The sequence below is a fragment of the Orcinus orca genome, chromosome 10, assembly GCF_937001465.1.
Source record: "Orcinus orca chromosome 10, mOrcOrc1.1, whole genome shotgun sequence".
NCBI classification, from domain to species: Eukaryota; Metazoa; Chordata; class Mammalia; order Artiodactyla; family Delphinidae; genus Orcinus; species Orcinus orca.
This window is the reverse complement of record NC_064568.1, coordinates 77458940-77473833: the sequence shown is the minus strand read 5'-3', so window position 1 is coordinate 77473833 and position 14894 is coordinate 77458940. Positions and strand designations below refer to the sequence as shown.

Genomic DNA, 14894 nt, shown 5'->3' with positions numbered 1-14894 from the left:
GACGGCTGAGCACAGGTATTGGCAGTCTTCTTTTTTTTTTTTCTTTCCTGTAAAGAGCCAGATAGTAAATACTTTAAGTTTGCGGCCATATGGTCTCTATTGCAACTCTCCAACTCTGCCGTGAATAACATGAAAGCAGCCATAGACAATACCTGAATGAATGCCGAGGTTCCCATAACACTCATTTACAGGAACAGGGGGCATGTAGCTTGCTGACCCTCGGCTCAGAGGATCCTTTGTTTATCATTTCCATGATCTTCGTCACAGGTGGTTGAGCAAGGAAGGAAATGCAATCTACGTGGTTGACCCTTGCCTCGAGCTGCTTATAATCATTATGGGAAGATAAGTATATACACTGAGGAAGCCGTCAACTAACATTACAAGGCAATATGTCGTTAGGCACCAACATGATGAACAGAGGAAACAGGAAATGTGTTGAAGAATTTGCTCATCGGCTTGGCATCTGGGTGTCTAGGAATGGTTGTAAAGGCCTCATAGAGAAGGTGGAACTTGATAAACAATCACAGACACCTTGAAGAGGTTAGAGTTGAATACAACCTAGTCCAACCTGATAATTTTACAAGCATGTAAAACCGGGTCCGATTGATCTTAAGGCAGAGTCTGGACAAGAACACAAGTCCTCCGTTCTCTCAATCTTTGCCCAGGTATTCTTTGTATTTCAGGTCTGGTGCTCTCGTAGGCTGAAAATACGTATCTAGTAAATTCATAGTAATAAAGAGGGGAAGGAGTGAGAGGTTCCTAGTTCTTTGGTCCTTGAAGAAAGGGGTTCTCAAAAGACTGAGGGCAGCATAGTTGTAGCTGTCGTTTGGGATGAGAAGGAAAGAAGAGGGAAACTGGGGTGTTGTGTGGGAAGGGAAGGAGGCGAATACGGATTATAGAAAGAAACATGCGTACACTGACACATGGACAGAGAAGCAGTCTACGTGTCCTTAGTAGGAAGTATCTCTAAATTCTTTACCACGCGCATGTTCAAAGGTATATCCATACGGTTGAAGAGAGCTTGACCGTTACAGAGAAGGAAGTACTTATGTGTTCAGACATGGAAAGATTTCGGTGATGCAGTATTAGAAGGTGAACAAAAGCAAGTCACAGAATAGTGGGTATGGCCTGTCCCCTTTCTATACGTAAACCAAACCCAAACCCAAAGTAGCTGAACTGGCCAGCTGAAAGCATGTATGTGTGTTTTATGTGTAAATGCTCAGGAATGGTGCACACCAGAATGAACAGTGCGTTTCTCTGGGGAATGGGTGGATTTGAGCAAAGACTTAAACATTTCACTCTATTTCATAATTATTAAAATTGTGACAAGAATGTTTATTTTTGTTATAAAAATAATCATTAAAAAAGAGTAATATTAAAACAGTAAAAAGTGCCAGGTTGGGTGAGAGGCAGAGGGAAGGGCTCTGACCGTGGGACTGAGCTGTCTCAGAATCATAGGTGATTAGAGCCCCAGGAGGCCCGTCGTGGTTCAGGGGGTCTAAAACTTAGTTGGGGATGAGACTCACTTGGAAAGCTTAACAAGCAAACCAAACCAAAGCAAAACAGATTCCTGGCCACACTGCACATGCACATGATACCAGGTGATAGGCTGGGGATGTGGACTACTAAAAAACTTCTCAGGTAATTTTGATGCTGCGTTTGAGGCCCTAGTCTTTGTCTGAAGCTCTGATTTAGTTTCCCTGCCTCTGTATCAAGGAGAGAAGTAAGGATCTTGATCAGGGAGAGCCAGCTTCGCGTTTTCTGGCTCCTGTTCTCCTGAACTTTTCTCAGTGACTGTGTCTCTCGATTCAGGTGTTTTCCCTAACATCAGATTTTCGGTATCATCTAAATTTGTCTTTACATTTTATAGGGAACATTCTTAAATACTGTTTTGTTTTGTTTTTTTTAAAATAATTTATTTATTTTTGGCTGCATGGGGTCTTCGTTGCTACGTGTGGGCTTTCCCTAGTTGTGGCAAGCGGGCTGCACTTTGTTGCGGTACATGGGCTTCTCATTGCAGTGGCTTTTCTTGTTGCGGAGCACGGGCTCTAGGCGCGCGGGCTTCAGTAGTTGCAGCACATGAGCTCAGTAGTTGTGGCACGCAGGCTCTAGAGTGCAGGCTCAGTAGTTGTGGCCACGGGCTTAGTTGCTCCGCGCCGTGTGGGATCTTCCCAGACCAGGGCTCAAACCCGTGTCCCCTGCATTGGCAGGCAGATTCTTAACCACTGTGCCACCAGGGAAGTCTCTTAAATACAGTTTTTGAACTTGACTGCCCTCCTCCCCAAGCTTTGTGCTTGGGCTCCTAGGCGGCTGCAGGTTGACTGTGGCCTTCGGAGGCTCAGCAAACAGGATGTGCATCTAAAAACATTAATTCTGTTATTTAAAGCTCGTTAAGAATGCCAAGGACCTGCCTCTGTTTTACAAAATACAAACAAAAAACATTTACCTTTGTCTATTGGTCAACTCCAACCGGGTCACCTGTTAGGGAAGTAGCAGCTCAAATATTTTCCACGCTGCTTCTCAGCTGACTTGTCCTGGTATCAAGAAATGGCCACGCAACCTCTGGGTCATAGAAGGAGGACACTATTCAGCAAGTTATTTTCCTCTTGCATTAGGATTTTGACTTCTGTGTAGCGTTTTTAATGCGAGTCCCAAAGTGCGTTCACATTCATATTCTCCATTGATTTTACAATCAGTTCGAGAGGTACTGTCAACTTCATTTTACAGATGGAAGAAAAGGAAGCTGAGGCAAAGGTCAGGCAGCAAAACCAAAGCTTCACAGCCAGGAGATCAGGCCCCCGTACGGAACTGGAGTCTGTTTCTCTCTCTGTTATGTTGCAGCCGCAGTGTTAAAAGGGTACAGAACGGGTCAGACCTTTCATGGGAATGATGATGATGGTGGGGTTGGGATTCTTCCATCCTTTCTCCTCCTCTTCCCGTGTAACACCTTCTTGGTTTTTGTCCCCCCACCTGCTTTTTCCTTCTTTCAGCTTGGATTCCTCAGTACCACCAGGGCTCAGCTGGAACAGAAGGCCCCAAGTCTCATTGGCAAATACCACCATGTCGACCGCGTCACCGGCCAGGTGCTTACCTGCGACAAGTGTCCGGCAGGAACCTATGTGTCTGAGCACTGTACCAACACAAGCCTGCGTGTCTGCAGCAGCTGCCCCACGGGGACCTTTACCAGACACGAGAACGGCATTGAGAAATGCCACGAGTGTAGTCAGCCGTGCCCCCGGCCGATGATTGAGAAATTACCTTGTGCTGCCTTGACTGACCGAGAATGCACTTGCCCACCTGGCATGTTCCAGTCAAATGCTACCTGCGCCCCCCACACGGTGTGCCCTGTGGGTTGGGGGGTGCGGAAGAAGGGGACGGAGACGGAGGACGTGCGGTGTAAGCAGTGTGCTCGGGGGACCTTCTCTGATGTGCCTTCCAGTGTGATGAGATGCAGAGCGTACACAGACTGTCTGAGTCAGAACCTGGTGGTGATCAGGCTGGGGACCAAGGAGGCAGACAACATCTGTGGCACGCTCCCGCCCCTCTCCAGCACCACCCCTCCTTCCCCTGGCACCATCAGCCTTTCCCGCCCTGAGCACGTGGAACCCCACGAAGTCCCTTCCTCCACTTATGTTCCCAAAGGTAACTTAACCTCATGAGTTATGTATGTGAGGAAGGCTTTGTGCCCCGTGGAGGTACCGAGAATGGGCTTGGACCCAGGATATTTTCTCCATCTGGTCTATTCCAAAGTCACCCCTTGAAGAAAGGGCTTGCATTTTGTGGCTATTTAAAGTCTAGCTTCTTTGGACCTGTTAGAAACATTGAGACTCAGAACTTATCTATTGAGGGGAGCAAGTATCTGAGAACTAGGTGACATCAAGCTAGAAAATCAAAACTGAGAAACGAGGTCAGCGTGTGGCCTTATGGAAGTCACTGAACTTCTCCAGGCCTTGGTTGCAAACTTGTCAATCGTATGACACCATAAATGAGTGATTTAGCTGTTTTAAGGTCCCTTCTAGATGAAAAGTTTTCCAACACCCAGTCAATCCTGGGGAGACACAGCCTGAAGGTCAGAAGGAGAAGGGGAGAAAAATACCATGACATCTGGAAGGGAGGGATGAATGTTGGATCTGAGGTGGGCCAGAAAAAGGACAGTAAGGCAGAAGCTTCAGGAAACAAGCACATCCGTGTCACATTGAAGGTAACTAGCGTTCACATCTAGAAAAGAATTTCTTTTTTTCAAAGGACTTTATGTTCTCCATTAAGTGTATCCCAGTTTTCCTCAGAACTCATTTTGAACCTCAGGCAAGAATAACATTGTTTTTATTTTCATGTCCTTTTTGATTAAATTTAATTTTCATGAGATGACAGCCAGTGTGAGCTGCGCTTTCCAGCAGACTCTCACGTGTGGTGACGTTTGACCTTCCTGATGACTCTATAAGGAGGGCCTTCTCACAACCGCCAGTTGAAATGAAGAAACAACCTCCGAGAGATCCCATGACCTGCCCAGGTTTCCTCAGGGGTTGATTCAGGCCAGGTCCTGTCTCTTGGGACTCGAATTCCCAGGCTTTCACTCCTTAATAGAGAATGCTTGTGGAAGCTTCTCCGAAAGCAGTCCACGGAGCTGCCTGCCCAAATCTTGTTCCTCTTATCACCAGCACACACTAAGCAAGTCCTGCCTGATCTTACTCACTGACCTGTCTCACCGAACCTTTCACTCGTCAGACTTAGCTTGGAGTTCGAGCTCTTTTCTTTATTTTAGTCATATTCTCCACTTTACCACTGCACCGTGAAATAGCCAACTGGTGGGAGCGTAGCAATAACGAAACTAAAGGACAAAGGAATTCAGTTGGAACTAGTTTTCTGAATAATCAGAACAATTAAGGGTTGACTCAGTATGTGCAGCACAGGAGAAGCTGCTGTGACGCTCAGACACTGGATCCCTGAGGATGCCCTTGGTTTTGACATGAGGAAGTGAGTTTAGCTGTTAAGCTGAGTTTTCACCTTCTCCATAAAGGTGCTGTCAGGGTCTTTATGAAAATGTACAATGCCGTTTACTCTTAAGCTCCAAAGGTCGTCTTTTCTTGGATTATCTGGCCTGGTTTGGAGATGTCTAGGAAGAGGAGGGAATGTATAGAGCCCCACATATAGAAAAGCTCTTCCCCCCTCCTTACTCTTTTTTCTAGGCGTGAACTCAACAGAATCCAACTCTTCTGCCTCTGTTAGACCAAAGGTGCCGAGTGGCATCCAGGAAGGGACAGTCCCTGAGAACACAAGCTCAGCGAAGGGGGAGGAAGGTACGAACAAGACCCTCCCAAACCTCCAGGTAGTCAACCACCAGCAAGGCCCCCACCACAGACACATCCTGAAGCTGCTGCCGTCCATGGAGGCCACCGGGGGCGAGAAGTCCAGCACGCCCATCAAAGGCCTCAAGAGGGGCCATCCCAGGCAGAACCCACACAAGCACTTTGACATCAATGAGCATCTGCCTTGGATGATCGTGCTTTTCCTGCTGCTGGTGCTTGTGGTGATCGTGGTGTGCAGTATCCGGAAAAGCTCGAGGACGCTGAAGAAGGGGCCCCGGCAGGATCCCAGCACCATTGTGGAAAAGGCGGGGCTCAAGAAATCCATGACCCCCACCCAGAACCGGGAGAAGTGGGTCTACTACTGCAATGGCCACGGTAAGCCTCCCTCCCGTCTTTTCCCCCTGCTTCCAGATCCCCCGCCTCTCCCTCCCTAGTCCCTGTGGGCAGAAGGAATGGGAAATGCAAAGTTTCTGGAATCTCCTTTGAATACCAAGTGCTGTTTGATCTCAGTCATGTTACGGAAAAGGAGGTGGTCAGCCTTCGACATAATAACGTTCAGAGAGAAGAACTCCTCTGTCACCTGTCCCCGTGGCACATTTAGAGGACAGTGTTTTGGCATCAGAGACGTGAGAGTGACCTTTAGGGACTTTGTTCAACCTCATCATTTAACAAGTGAGGGAATCAAGTTCAGAGAGGTTTGGCTGCGTTGACCCAGGGGAGTCTTTTGTTCGGGACAGATGGGACTGAATCCATGTCTCCTGGCTTTGGAGCCCTTCTTCACAGGGGACTGCTCAGAAAACTGAGGGAGGAAAAAACAACTTGTCTTAAATTTGCCTTGTTGAATTTGAACCTTGCTTTTAGGTTCCTATCACTCTTCTCACATGTACTTTTTCCCCCTTATATTTTTAGGATCGCCTTTCTATCAGGAAGATCGAAAGGTCTTTTGGGTTTTAGACACTCAAAGCTTAGTATATCGGTTATCATCTGAGGCTGGGCCCTGTATCTTTTTCCTAGTTGTCAGTGTGTGCGGATATAGGCTGGAATATTTCATTTCTTCCTCTTTTGAGGGCAAAAAATAGCTTATAGAACTTGTCCTAGCAGCTAAGTGTGTTCTGAAGACTACAGTTTTCAGACTGTGGCAGTAACTTACGTTTCTTTAATATTAAATGATATTTCAACTCAAAGTTTTGATAATCCCATTTGGGATCGTTTTCCTTAAAGATAAAGGGGTGGGCTTCCCTGGTGGCACAGTGGTTGAGAGTCCGCCTGCCGATGCAGGGGACGCGGGTTCGTGCCCCGGTCCGGGAAGATCCCACTTGCCGGGGAGCGGCTGGGCCCGTGAGCCATGGCCGCTGAGCCTGCGCGTCCGGAGCCTGTGCTCCGCAACGGGAGAGGCCACAGCAGTGAGAGGCCCACGTACCGCAAAACAAACAAACAAAAAACAAACAAAAAAAGAGGTAAAGGGGTAAGCTTAACTTCCTAAAAGGTGGTTTGGCCTTTTGTATTGAGTCTTAAAAATGTTTATACTCTTTGGCCCAGCAATTCTATTTTTGTGAATCTATCATAAAGATATAAACCAGAAATATTAAAAAAAAAATTTAAGCACAAAGATCTTGAACTTTTAATTCAGCATTATTTATAATAAATAAAAACTGGAAATACTCAAAGGGCTGGTTTTAGGGAAATGGCTATGTAAATTATGGCATATCTATATAGTAGAATATTATGTTGACACTGAAGATTTTATTATGAAGTTTTTTACTTTTTACCCATGACATAGGAGAATGTTTATACTAGGTTAAAGAATGGGAAAAAGAAAAAAGCTCCGCACTACACACTTTATAGAATATTATCCTAGTTCTCTTAAAATTTGGGAATAAAGACTGAAGGAAATATGCCAAAACGACGATGTTTCTTCCAGTTTGGTGGGATTTGGTGAGATTTATGTGGATTTTTTTCCTTCTTTATTAGTTTTCTGTCTTTTCCCCAAATTTTCTATGATAAGTACATGCTACTTTTGTAATCAGAAATGTAGAGAAAGTTTAAAAGAAAAACTCATTTTGCTGCTTTTTGCTAATTTATATGAACGATCAAACCAAGTGAAAGTCAGACTGGGGTGAACCTCCGACTTGGGATGAGCCTATACAGACTTGAATAAAACAACTCTTTGCAAGCAACCATCTGGGCAAGGGAGGCTCCAATTCTTCCTCCTTTTTAATAAAAAATTTTTATTTGGATATAATCTCAAACGTATGGAAAAATTACCAAAATAGTACAAAGAATATCTATATACCTGTGCCCAGATTGACCTATTGTTAACATTTTGCCCTTTTGCATTATCATTTGCTCTCTTTCTATAAAAATATAAATTTTATATTATAAAATGTGCCATGTAGAATAATCTATGTTATATATAATATTATATAATGTTCCATAGTACACAATATATAGCATGTATATGCACATATATACAGACATAAAATAATTTTTCTGAACCATTTTATGACCATTTAGGCCTAGATTCGTCAGTATGTATTTCCTAACAATAAGGATATTCTCTTAAAAAACCAGCACAGTTTTCAGCTTCAGTAAATGTAACATGGATGCAGTATTTTAATTTGCTGTCCATATTCCATACTTGTCAGTTGACCCAGTAAGGCCCTTGATAAACAGCATACTTTTTCCTCTGGTATAGGGTCCTGCCTAGGATCCTATATTTCATTAAATTGTCCTTTAAGGTGGCCAGGCAGAACACTTGTTCTAACATATCTAATTAGCAGAAAACAGTGTTCACATTGTGCTTAATTATGTAAATATTTGGAACGCTCCTCTCATTATTCATTTTATTTTTTAATAAATTTATTTATTTATTTATTTTATTTTTGGCTGCGTGAGTCTTCGTGGCCGCACGCGGGCTTTCTCTAGTTGTGGCGAGCCAGGGCTACTCTTTGTTGCGGTGTGCGGGCTTCTCACTGTGGTGTCTTCTCCTGTTGCAGGGCACGGGCTCCAGGCACACAGGCTTTAGTATTTGCAGCACGCGGGCTCAGTAGTTGTGGCTTGAGGGCTCTAGACCACAGGCTCAGTAGCTGTGGCGCGCGCGGGCTTAGGTGCCTCAGGGCATGTGGGATCTTCCCGGACCAGGGATCGAACCCGGGTCCCCTGCATTGGCAGGCGGATTCTTAACCACTGCACCACCAGGGAAGCCCTCACTTTATTAAAGAAACGACTCCATTGCTTTAGTAGCTGGATTTATAGATTAGATTATGGTCAGCTATAGTTCTAAACTCTCTTGCAGTGCAGTTTTCAGAATTCTTGAGAACACAGGGAGTTGTAGAAGTAAATCTGGTCCAGCAGCAGAAAGCAATTTAATACCATGATCTTAGGCATTCTTATGGCCACTATAACCTTGTAAACTACTATGTCTGTGTCCTTGAAGCAATCCTATTTTGTAGAAAGAATGGAAGTGCTAAATTAAACAAAACCTGAGCCTACCTTCCGAGAAAGCAGTATTTCAGCAATACACTTTTCCAACTAAATCGCAGTCGTCTCGCTCAGATGTTATTATCTCTTCCAGTAGTTGAACCTTTTTCCCCGGGATTTTGCATTGGGAAGTTTATGTTTAAGGTGTTTTTTTAAGGAAGGTCTGTTTCCAAATTGCTATTCTCAAAGGTACACCCAGGTAAAATCCCATAACAAAGAGAGGTTCTGTTTCAGAAAAACCATTCCAGGTGCTCAGAGAGGCCTCTGGAAACAATACCGTGTTGATCTGATTGCAGTGAGTTCTGGGCAGCAGATAATCCTGTATAATAAGATCGTTTTCTGGTCCTTGTCCATTTCACACTGAATTGTTCAAGAGGACGAGGGTGGGGATAAAATCGCCTAGTCCTGTGTATTCTGTATAAGAGGTCGTGTAGGACCTCACTTAACCCTTACCCGCCTTAAGCAGATGGTGCCGTGCTCCGGAATGCCTTGTAGACCCCCAGCACTGTGAAGCCAGCCCAGTGGTTCCCATCTTTCTCACCAACAAGAGCCTCTTTTGGTTCCATTCATCCCTCTCTGCCTTCCATGGGTTTACGGTTTTAAAGTTGAACTCCACAAAACTGCCTCCCTACTTCCATGGAATCCTAGTGTTGGAAACACATGACGAGACCTTATGTGGCCAGGAGGATGAGAGACTGAAGGGCTGTGGCATTTTGTATGTTTCCTTCCTTTCTGGAGTCATAGCAATTTTCTGTTGGTAGATTGGGACTGTACTGTGGTTTCCTGTAATATGTCCTTTTCAGCAGCAGGAATTGAATGTCCATTCAGAATTTATTTAAGAGTTTATTACTAGGTCCAAGTATCATCAAGATGTAAGTCTGTTGTTAATGCTTAATGTGCCATGTTTTTGTCTTTTTCTTTTTGGCTACGTTGGGTCTTTGTTGCTGCGCGCGGGCTTTCTCTAGTTGCGGCGAGCAGGGGCTACTCTTTGTTGCAGTGCGCGGGCTTCTCATTGAGGTGGCTTCTCTTGTTGGAAGCACGGGCTATAGGCGTGTGGGCTTCAGTAGTTGTGACCCACGGGCTCTGTAGTTGTGGCTTGCAGGCTCTAGAGCGCAGGCTCAGTAGTTGTGACACACAGGCTTAGTTGCTCTGAGGCATGTGAGATCTTCCCGGACCAGGGCTCGAACCCATGTCCCCTGCATTGGCAGGAAGGCTCCTAACCATTGTGCTACCAGGGAAGTCCCTTTTTGTCATTTTTAAAATTTTTAGTTCTTTTGATAACATAACCCAAGCATAATGGGGCAAGTGGGGTTCCAAAATGTTCAACTTAAAGATTAATGTGGGTTCATGTTATTTGGGAAGTTACACGAAAAACAATATTTTTTTTGTCTGATCGCTTTGGAAACAAAAAGCACCAAAGTAAGGAGAGTGACACTCCTTGTGTACGCACTGGCCGTCCATTGCACTGAGAAAGTCTCAAGTGATCTTAAAACAGTCACCTCATTCACTTCGTTAGGATTATGGATCATACAGAACAGTGTGGTCCTGTCCCAGTTAAGGACAGAGATGGCTTGAGAACGGGAGCCAGTGCCGTTTCTAATATGGGTCCTTGCTATTGACTTTCCTTCCTTTGTTCCTCTCCTCTCTTCTGCCTTCCCCACTTCTCTCTCTTCCTATTTGTGACCTGTAACTATTTGTGATGAGTATGAAGTTGGGTTCCCAGCAGCCCCGTTGCCCTTGGGATTTTGAGGGGAAGTTTGGAAAGCAGGTGAGGCATGGAAATTGCCCTGAAATACTTGTGGAGGAGGTTCTGGATAGTGAGAAAGGGAGCAAAAAACGGACAATGTCTCTCTTCAGTCACATTCCCTTTTTCTTCCAGACTTCAGGCTATGAAGAAAAATGAGGGGAAAAAAGGGTGAGAGACAAAGGAATTGGACTTACCTTGTTTAAACTGCACTTAGTTCCTGATGGGCACATTCATAGTCCTGGATCTTAGGGAGATCGGAAGCATTTGACGGGGACAGTAATCCTTCCCTGTGTAGTTTCTTAAAGCACGTGTTATATAAAGACAGCATCTCCTTTCAGTGGACGCAAAAGGGATTGTGAAGGTAGCTGGTGGATGTTTTCTCAAGCAGACCGTTTTGTACCTGCAGCAGCAAAAAGGCAAAGGGCTCATTCTGTAGAACGAGATACTAAGATGCTATTTCTTTTTTTTAAATTTTTAAATTAAAAAAATTTTTAAATTGGAGTATAGTTGATTTACAATGTTCTGTTAGTTTCTGGTACAGCAAAGTGATTTGGTTATATCTATCTATCTATCTATCTACCTATCTATCTATATTCTTTCTTAGATTCTTTTCCATTATAGGTTATTATAAGGTATTGAATATAGTTCCCTGTGCTATACATTAGGTCCTATAGTAGTCTGTATCTGTTAAACCCAAACTCCTAATTTATCCCTCCCTCACCCTTTCCCCTTCGGTAACCATAACTTTGTTTTCTATGTCTGTGAGTCTGTTTCTGTTTCATAAATAAGTTCATTAGTTCATTTGTATCATTTTTTTAGATTTCACATGTAAGTGATATTATACGGTATTTGTCTTTCTCTGTGTGACTTGCTTCACTTAGTATGAGCACCTCTAGGTCTATCCATGTTTTTGCATAACTTTGACGTCCCAATCTGTACCTAAAGACTGTTCTTAGGGAAAACAATGCTGCTTAAGGAACAGGACAGAACTGGCTTAGTGCACTTACTTAAAAGGTTCAGATATTGTCCTGGCACTGAGCTCTATTTTAGATCTTGAGTTTCTGGTAATATATTTTTTATTTCTTCCATCTTTTCCCCCATCCACAACTCACTGCTCAAGCAAAGCAAAACAGGACATCATCCTGCCTTACCCAGCAAACAAGCAGATACACATCCCCTCCCGTCTCTGTGGTCTTTAGGTTTTACTCAGTAACGACCATGTTCTCAGTTCTGGGCCCCTACAAATCCCAACAATAGGCTGAGAATAAATGCTTCCTTTCCTCCCAGAATTCTGGTTCCTTACGAATCCCAGCAATAGGCTGAGAAAAACTGCTTCCTTCTTTAGGATTGGCCGCATGTGGGAGAAGCAGTTATTATTGGGGCTTTTGAAGGAAAACCATCCCTCAGTTTTGCAGCTCTGCAGACCTCATCCTCTTTCGAGGGGAAGCAGGAAGATGCCATGGAATTGTAAGAGCGGAATTGTGATTGTGTGTCTCTTATAAATATTTCCCCGAAGTTGCAGGGGTTGGTTAGGGACAGATGCTGAGTAACTGACCTCTGTGCCTTGGATGCATTGGAACAACATCAATATACTCTTCAGTCAGGTTTCAGGAATGACATAACATTTTGCCTGAATTATTAAAACCACTATAAGCAGTGTTGAGAAATGAAGAACGAATGAAGTGCATTAGGAATTCAATAATAAGTACTTTTCCACTTTACATTTTTCTAAAGTGAGATTAGGGAGTGTTTGCTACCACCCACATAGGCAAGATCTTGAGGTGATTTTGGGGTGCAAAAGATGGAATAAACCGTGACTTACTAATATAATTTTCTAACCTTATAAGAAAGGTTTCTGCTACCATTAAGCTTTCATTGTCTACTTTTCTTTAACAAAGACTTGTATCATGCTTACTGAATGCCATATCCTGTTCTAAGCATTTTTTATAAATATTAACTTAATTTTCTTAACCATATGAGGTAGGCCACTATCATTGCCATTTTACAGGTGGGAAAACTCAGGTACAGAGAATCACTCGCCCGAGGTCGCACAGCTACAAAAGGGCAGTGCTAGGCTTTAAACCCAGGCACTGATCTGACTCTGGACACTGCCCCTTGATTCTTAGAATCTGGATTTATTTTTCTGGTTCTTGGAATCTGGATTTTAATTTTTCCAATGTTAGAAATTTCTAGTTTCTATGGTTGATTTTTTAAAATTGTGCTCAATCAAGAAAAATTTATTTCCCTTAGCAAAACCCAGCTTGTTCTGAAATAAAACAACTGAAAAATTGTCACCCATAATGAGTTTTCCTCCATAGAAGTCACCCCAATTTCCTACTTTTCACTGTTTTCTTGGATTGCTTGAAATGGAAAAATTCTAAAGCCAGATACCCAATGGCTGAAGGCTCTGAGGGCTGTTTGAAAACATAAAGGCTGTTTCAGATAAGTCAGAGGTGATGGAGTCGTGCTAATTGGAACTCACATCTGTTGAACTTGGTGGTAGTTTTCTCAGCCCCAGGCAGCAGCAGCTGCAACTGAAGAAACCCTCCTCCCTTTGCCAAAAGGCTCCTGGACTCCAAATTCTAGACAGTCATCCTGTCTGTCAGCCCAAATTTCCTACGGGAAGTAGACTTGAAGTGTAAACACCGGGAAGCCGGGCTGAAGGGAGCAGATTATTCCATTTAAGAGGTTGCTGTGCCCTTGCTCTGCCCCCAGGGCCGCAGTCATTTTCCGGGAGCAGGCAGGAACAGGCGGGCTGTTCTCCATCCCGCGCTCCCCAACCCCGGTCTTTGGCACCTTTGCTTCCGGTAATGCTACTTCCAGCCGACGGCACCTTTCGGTTGAACCTCTAAGATGTTTGAGAATTATAAAGCACACACAACCACTGCAGTAGAAAAGCCTCTTATTGCGACAGCCTCAAAAGCATTATCTCGTGCACAGAGTCTAGAGTCTGTCATACAGAGTGAAGTAAGTCAGAAAGAGAAAGACAAATACCGTATGCTAACACATATATATGGAATTTAAGAAAAAAAAAAGTCACGAAGAACCTAAGGGTAAGACAGGAATAAAGACACAGACCTACTAGAGAATGGACTTGAGGATATGGGGAGGGGGAAGGGTAAGCTGTGACAAAGTGGGAGAGAGGCATGGACATATATACACTACCAAACGTAAGGTAGATAGCTAGTGGGAAGCAGCCGCATAGCACAGGGAGATCAGCTAGGTGCTTTGTGACCCCCTGGAGGGGTGGGATAGGGATGGTGGGAGGGAGATGCAAGAGGGAAGAGATATGGGAACATATGTATATGTATAACTGATTCACTTTGGTATAAAGCAGAAACTAACACACCATTGTAAAGCAATTATACTCCAATAAAGATGTAAAAAAATAAAAATAAAGCACTAAAAAAAAAAAAAAGAAAGGTGTGGCCTTTGCCCTTGGAAGGCTGTTGTCCTCCCCAGGCCCACCCACCAATGGCTTCTTCCTCTAGGCTTTAGAGGACAGGTGTTTATGTTTTAAATGTATATTTTTTTCTCTAATTTATCGAACAGCTTTTGAATTTAAGCTGTTTGGGATACTGAAAAACACATAAGCATTTTCCCCACGTAGGGCTAAAATACAAGTAGAAAAGAAAATCCTTACAAATAAGTGTCCTTGAATCAACCTGGTCAGGTATTATGTAAGCAGATTTTGCAGAGAAGGAGGAATTTCTCTAATTCTGTTGATTGTTCTTCACGAGTAATTGGTCGTTACCCTTGCAGCGTATGAACAGAATTTGTCGTATTAGGTTGTTGATGGTATGTCAGATTGTAAAAATTAGGCGAGTTCAAGTTTATAAATTAAAAAAAATAATAGTTCTCACTATATTTCGTCAAATCTAAGACGCACCATTATTTTATACACCACTAAGGAAAAAAGCACACTGCAACCAAGCTACGGAAAGGCATTGGTTAAAAACATATATATCACTTATGTGTGGAATCTAAAACGCTGATACAAATGAACTTATCTACAAAACAATTAGACTCACAGATTTGGAGAACAAATTTGTGGTTACCAAAGGGGGAAGGAGTGGGGGAGGGATGAACTGGGAATTTGGGATTAACAGGTACATACTACTGTATATAAAATAGATAACCAACAAGGACCTACTACTGTATAGCACAGGGAACTATATTCAATATCTTGTAATAACCTATAAGGGAAAAGAATCTGAAAAAGAATACCTATCTATCTATCTATCAATCTACCTATATCTGAATCACTTTGCTGTATACCTGGAACACTGTAAATCAACTTTATTTCAGTTTTTAAAAAGTGCATTTAGATGTTTTAGCACCTCTAAAATATGGTAGCAATG

General features: G+C 43.4%; 1 protein-coding gene across 2 annotated transcripts in view; it reads left to right on the top strand.

Moving 5' to 3' along the window:
* Nucleotides 1–14894, top strand: part of TNFRSF21 (TNF receptor superfamily member 21) — a 64691-nt gene that overhangs the window by 15339 nt on the left and 34458 nt on the right. For both annotated transcript variants that reach the window (XM_004267505.4, XM_033423865.2), the window contains exons 2-3: nucleotides 2991–3642; nucleotides 5187–5681. In XM_004267505.4, coding sequence (XP_004267553.2) covers nucleotides 2991–3642; nucleotides 5187–5681 — 1147 coding nt within the window. The remainder of the gene's footprint in view (nucleotides 1–2990; nucleotides 3643–5186; nucleotides 5682–14894) is intronic.